Raw genomic sequence first — 6127 nt, 5'->3', positions numbered from 1 at the left:
AAAGACATGCCTTTATATTAATGTTGTACATTTGGTTCTGCTGCTCAGCTGTGGTCAGACACGCTGTAGAAATACTAATACCGCCACGGTCGTTTACACAGCAATCAAATGTCTTAATTAAACCAGGGTGTTTTCATAGATCAGGTTGAGCAGAAGCAGATTCTTAGAGCTAATAAGAGATATGCTAATAAATCATTAGCTGCTCGTTGGCTGTATTGACCAGCTTTATAAAATCCCACTTCATACTTGAACTTGGGTAATACAAAAGACAAATGATAACCGAATGTCACATGATGAGACAGGTCGCTGGAGGTCGTTTGTCTCTTTCGATTCGGTCCATATAATACATGTTTGTTTGTTTTTTATTATAAATGACTTGATTGTGCCTCAGTGTTTAATGGATAAAGGCCAGTCAAATCCACAAGGTCTACTAAATAAATGTTTTCAATGTGAAGTGTGGAAAAGCCTTCAGGGTACAGGAGTTTCCCACAGGATCACCTCCACATAGTTAAACATATCAGGTTTACATAATCTAGAAACTCACTGATCTCTTCACTCCTGCTCCATCAGATTATTGTCTCTTTGCTGCTTTTATTCAAACATGTCTTCTACTGTGCTGAAGCACAGAAGTTTTGGTGAGACCAAATAACTAACAGCTAACATTTATATAGATTACAATAACCACAGGGCGGGTCTGTGTACGTGATGTTCAGTGGGTGCAGGGCAGCCCACAGCCTGAGGAACCACCAGGTTGGCCAAACAGAGAAATACTTATATATATTTACACCAGCCAAATTAGTTTATATTTAAGATTCCCTGGGATTTCTAATCAACCTGAACTAAAAAACAAAAACAAAACCCTAGTAACAGATACTTATATTTTTGTGCCAGTGCCTGACACCTAATCACTTCAGACAGGTACAGTCAACTCAGAAGTGTCCTGAGGATCAATCACACAATGCTGCATATTTGTTGGTGACACAAAGTGTGAAGAAAAAATTCTCAGGGATTATCCCAAACGAGGTCTACAAGCTCCAACCTGTTGCTTTGACATGTGGGTCTTGACGAGTTAATATTACAAGCAGTAATGTTCTTAAATTCTCTCTCTTCTTCTTCTACTTCCTGTTCTTGTTCTTCTTTTACATTCTCAGTCAGACGTCTTTCTAGTTTGCTGCTCTGTAATTGTTGTTTCTGCGTTGGTGTCCAAAAGAATTCATGCCTGTCTGTCTGTCTGTCTGTTCTCAGACTGTAGGTAAACTCACTCATTTAGGCGTAGTCATTCTTGTTAAATATAACATAGTCTATTTATATTCAACTCATTCTACTCCTTTGTTCTTGACATGTTTTCTCTGTTTCTTTTTTTAATCAAGCTACATGTACTGGACTGACTGGGGAGAGGAGCCCAGGATAGAGCGAGCTGGCATGGATGGCAGCAACAGGTAGAGTAACACTGTAACAAGATTACCCTGGAGTGATTAAAGTACAATTTACAGGCTGAGTTTGGTTTAAGGCGAGAAGACAGAAATGTCCTTCTTGTTTTACCAGACATTGTGTTAAGAAAAAATGTCTCTCTCTTACAGGAAAGTGATTGTGAAAACAGATATTTACTGGCCCAACGGTCTTACCATTGACCTGCTGGAGAACAAGCTCTACTGGGCAGATGCTAAACTCAGCTTCATTCACAGAGCTCACTTGGACGGTGCAGCACGGTATGGATGAGATTGTAGAATGTGTTCTATATTTTGTTTTGCCATTGGTTCCCAAATTGGGGGGTGAGCTCTCACCAGAGGTGCAGTCAAGGCACATCAATTTCAATTTAAATATTTGCTTTATTTTTGTGGGGAAAATGCACTGATTTGTTGTTATTTAATTATTTTTCATGATCTTTATTGATCACACACTGGGGAAATTGTTGTGTTAACACCAGATCTGCTGGGACAGACCGCCCCTTAGGGCCGCCAAGTATGTGGTTCCTTTGGGAATCGAACCTAGGACTCTTTGCTTGCTAGGCAGGCGTGCTAACTGTTACACTATGGAACAATAAATTGATGTGTTAATACCTTGGAGACACCAAGTATGTGGTTCCTCTGAGGATTGAACCCAGGACCTTTTGTGTGTAAGGCAGATGTGTAAGGCAGGCATGACCACTGCAGCACTACGGAAGGGTTAGTGTTAGTGTTGCTTTTTTTCCTCGTTTCATTGAAATGAGCTGTTTTGTAGGAATTTGGGTTTTTTTTAATTTTGAGATTTTAGTCGTGAATGTGTTGAAGCTGGATTTCAGCAAAATTCATATCTACAAAAGGGGGCGCTGCAGATAAAGGTTAAATGTCTTATGAGCTGTGAATTGGATTTAATTATCATTCAACGCACATGTACAGCCCCACATGGTTTTATTAATGTAAATAAAGAGCTACAAATGTAGCTGCTGTCACTCCCACACAGTGAAGGTTGTTCACTCAGAGTATATTCTCCCTAACAGAGGACAAAAATGGAGGAGAGGTGGAGAAAAATAGCCGTACAGACAAAATGAAAAGATAGCAACAGAAAAGCAAGAGTGTGGAGGGTTTGTCCAACACAAACAGAACTGTGGTATGGAGGCCCCAGTCAAAACATACATAGCTTCACACACACTTGCAAAGCATCTCCTGCAGCTCAATCTCTCCTTGGCTGGACTCATGTTCCTCCTCCAGATCTCTTCATCCATCTAGCCTTGCACCGTCAATTCCTCAGTGCTTATTTTAAAACAGACAAGCGAAAAAAGAAAGGAAAAAAAATCCCTGAACTACCAGAAACCTGAACATAACAAGCTGTGACTGATCATTACTGAGTGCAGACACAGTCAAACATTTGAGCATTTTCCATGTTGAATCTTTACTCTTCCAATTCCTTCACTTTTCACGATTGCTTCGTGATTACCAGATACGTTTCTGCAAAAATAAGTAAATATTAATGGAAGTGAACTGTTCGACTAAAACATTTCCCTGAATTTACTGATCCTGAAAATGTGTTCCCGCTTTAACCGTGTTGGTCTCAGTTGTAAAAATTACAGCAAATGGGGAAACCATGAAATTATTTGTACTAGTGGTTCTCAAACTGCAGTATGCACCATCAATAGTGGTACTCGCTATCTACTGCAATCTGATTGTTTGTAAAAAATGTTTGTGTAGGTGTGTGGTTCCAGAATTGGTTTGAACTGCTGTTTATTGAATTTGTGTCTTTTTGGTTTAGTTAAATCATTTTAATCCAAATGAATTCTTTATTTTTCTATACTGCTCTTAGTTGAACAGGATAGGCCTGTACTAACGTATTTAATGTTTGTGATAGTGGTGTCACTTAGAGAACAAAATATTTTTTAAAAATATAAAAATGTTCTGTTGTGGTATACTTAAAAACCCTAATTAAATGAAAATGAAATTTAATATTAAACAAACCTGATGAAATAATTTGCCTGCTCGCTAATACACTTCTGCACACACATGTGAAATCACAAAAGCTGACACGAGCTTTGAGATCTGGATTTGGTTAAATTCTTTCTTTTTCTTCCTTGAACCACTGCTGGCAGACGGCTCTGCTTTTACAGCTCACACACTCACACACTCACACATCCACAGAAGAAAATGTGATGATTGATGAAAGACACTCTCAGCTGTTGATATTCTAAATACAAACCTCCTTTGATCCTGTGCCTGTGTGCATTTTCTGTAAGTACATTTTCTTGCAATTGAATTCTTTTTGGAAGTGTTGCCTTGGCCTGATCAAATTTATGAACACACACAGACAGACACATTTATTATACTTATGGAGTTGATTGCTTTTCAGGAAAGAAAACAACATACCTTCACGGATACTCCATGATTTTCCAACGTGTTTTTTTAAAACAAGATTTAATAAAAGTTGCTTGTAGTGTTGACGTACAACTACTGGTCACATTTCCATGGAATTTTGTTGAGCTGTTCCTGGTGTCTAGTGGAGGATTCTTTGTGTCATTTGAAGCCAAATTGTCAAAATCCTGTCATCCAGTAACTTCTGTTCTTTTTTAGAAGCCATTTCTTCTTCCTCTTTTACACCTCCATATTTTCCCCTGTTGTTCAGTTTATCTTGGTTCTTTACTCTGTGTGGTTTATCATCATCAACCGTGTTAAGTTTCGGGGCTTTAGTTCTGCCCAGTCAGCAGGATTCTCACTGCTATTTTCCATTTCTTTTCTTTTGTGTGTTTTGCATCCACCTCCGAATGTGCTGAGGTGGGTTTTGGACTTGGTTTCACATAATTTTTTTTTTCTGGTTTTAACCAAAATATGGCTTTCGCACTGTGTACATTTCAACACAGTTTTATTCTGTTTTTTTTCTGATGCAGTGGATTCTGCACTTTTGTTGCTTTTTTTTTGGGTCAAATTACAAAGAGGTTCTGTGTAAGCAAAAACACGTTACTTTAGGAATGGTCATTGGTGCTCAAAGTGGGTTTTGGTGAAAATGTCATTGGCATTAGCGGTCGTCATTTGGAGCACTGTTACCTGCTGCTTTTGCAAATGTTTATTGCAGACAGCAGCTTTGGAAAACTAGGAAACTGGAAAGCACTCATTTGTGGGGCCTATGAAGGAGCCAAGTGGCCAATTAGGGAACAGCGGTTTGAAGACAAATGTTACACGTCTCAGCTAAAAAACAATTGACAATATCTAACCCTGATATTATAATTCAATCCTGTTTAGCCAAAATAAGTTATACTTTTCGTTTCTTACTGTAATGCTGTTGCCATGTTGACTCTCCAGCACAGGTGTTCCTCTTGTTCTAAATGCAGCTTTTATTTTGTCCTGCAGTGAAGCAGTGGTGGAAGGCACACTCACCCATCCTTTCGCCCTGACGCTGTCTGAGGAGACGCTGTACTGGACAGACTGGCAGACCCGCTCCATCCACGCTTGTAACAAACACAGTGGAGACAAAACCAGAGAGATTCTCAGTGGGATTTACTCACCCATGGACATCCAGGTTCTGGAGCCTTATCGTCAACCTGACAGTAAGTGACTTCAACATGCGTCAATGTTGACTTTCTGTTTCTGTTCATTCAGGTCTAATATGCCTCAGGTCATCATACTGTAATAAAATAAATACCAGAAACTACAGTCTACACACATTGTCTCTCCCATATTAAGAAAACACTCATAATAGAATCTTGTAGATTTCCTTTCAAATATTCTAACATTTCTTCTTGTGAATTGTCCTCCCTCTGTCTTTGTCCTGATTTTGACATTTTGATGTGCTTAAAGTCCAGACACCCTGCAGTAACAATAATGGAGGCTGCAGCCATCTCTGCCTCCTGTCTCCAGTCCAGCCCTTCTACAGCTGCGCCTGTCCCACTGGTGTCATGCTAAAACCAGATGGAAAGACATGCAAGCCAGGTAGGAACCTTGTGTATAGTGTGTAGTTTGTGTTTGACCACAAATGACTGGTAAAAATGTCAGCGGTGCTATGGGGACCAGAGTCATGTAATAGTACCTTCAACCTACGGTAGGCTGCTGCACTTTTATCGGAGGTGGATTTTTAATGCGTATTGAAGCTGCGGCAAAGCTGTGTGCAGTGATGAAAGGTTTAGGTTAAGTGTCTGTTGGGGCTTTTATTTAAACTTTTATTTGGACTTGACTGTGTTGAGGCAAGTAATTAGAGGAATTATCTTTACTCACTGCACATGGAAAAAGTATTTAACTATAAACTTTGGTTGACTTTCGAAATTAGATTCATCTTCATTAATTTAGAGTCTATAGATATACATTTTAAATAATGAGCATCTTGATGGATGAAAGGAATAGAATGAATAAAAATGTTTAATAAATATATTTTCATAAAATCTATATCATATACTAACTTCACTATGTAATATAGATTTATATATAATATTAAAAAAATGCAGAAATATATTTAGTAAACATTTTTTATTGTATAGGCTGTTGCAGATCCAGACTTGGATTAAAAGTAGGAACAAACAACATTTCTTTAACTGAAATGGTTATATTATGGTTTTATATATATATATACTCCAGTATGAACAGTGGGTTGAAGAACATATGAAAGTTGCTGTTGTTGTTGATCACTTGTTGTATCCTAATTATGTGTGTTTACCTAAGCATGTATGAAA

The 6127-nt window shown here is 38.4% G+C and overlaps 1 protein-coding gene across 2 annotated transcripts in view; it reads left to right on the top strand.

Annotated features, from left to right (window-relative positions):
- lrp5 (low density lipoprotein receptor-related protein 5) overlaps positions 1–6127 on the top strand; it is a 43667-nt gene that overhangs the window by 11639 nt on the left and 25901 nt on the right. The window contains exons 4-7 of one of the 2 annotated variants that reach the window (XM_008311077.2): positions 1364–1439; positions 1581–1709; positions 4815–5011; positions 5262–5393. In XM_008311077.2, coding sequence (XP_008309299.1) covers positions 1364–1439; positions 1581–1709; positions 4815–5011; positions 5262–5393 — 534 coding nt within the window. Of the gene's footprint in view, positions 1–32; positions 1440–1580; positions 1710–4814; positions 5012–5261; positions 5394–6127 lie in introns of those variants that run through there. The other variant, XM_025056602.1, reaches the window with a different exon arrangement.

This window comes from Cynoglossus semilaevis, chromosome 6 (genome assembly GCF_000523025.1).
Source record: "Cynoglossus semilaevis isolate Cse_v1.0 chromosome 6, Cse_v1.0, whole genome shotgun sequence".
Lineage (NCBI taxonomy): Eukaryota > Metazoa > Chordata > Actinopteri > Pleuronectiformes > Cynoglossidae > Cynoglossus > Cynoglossus semilaevis.
This window is presented reverse-complemented; position numbering and strand designations above follow the sequence as displayed.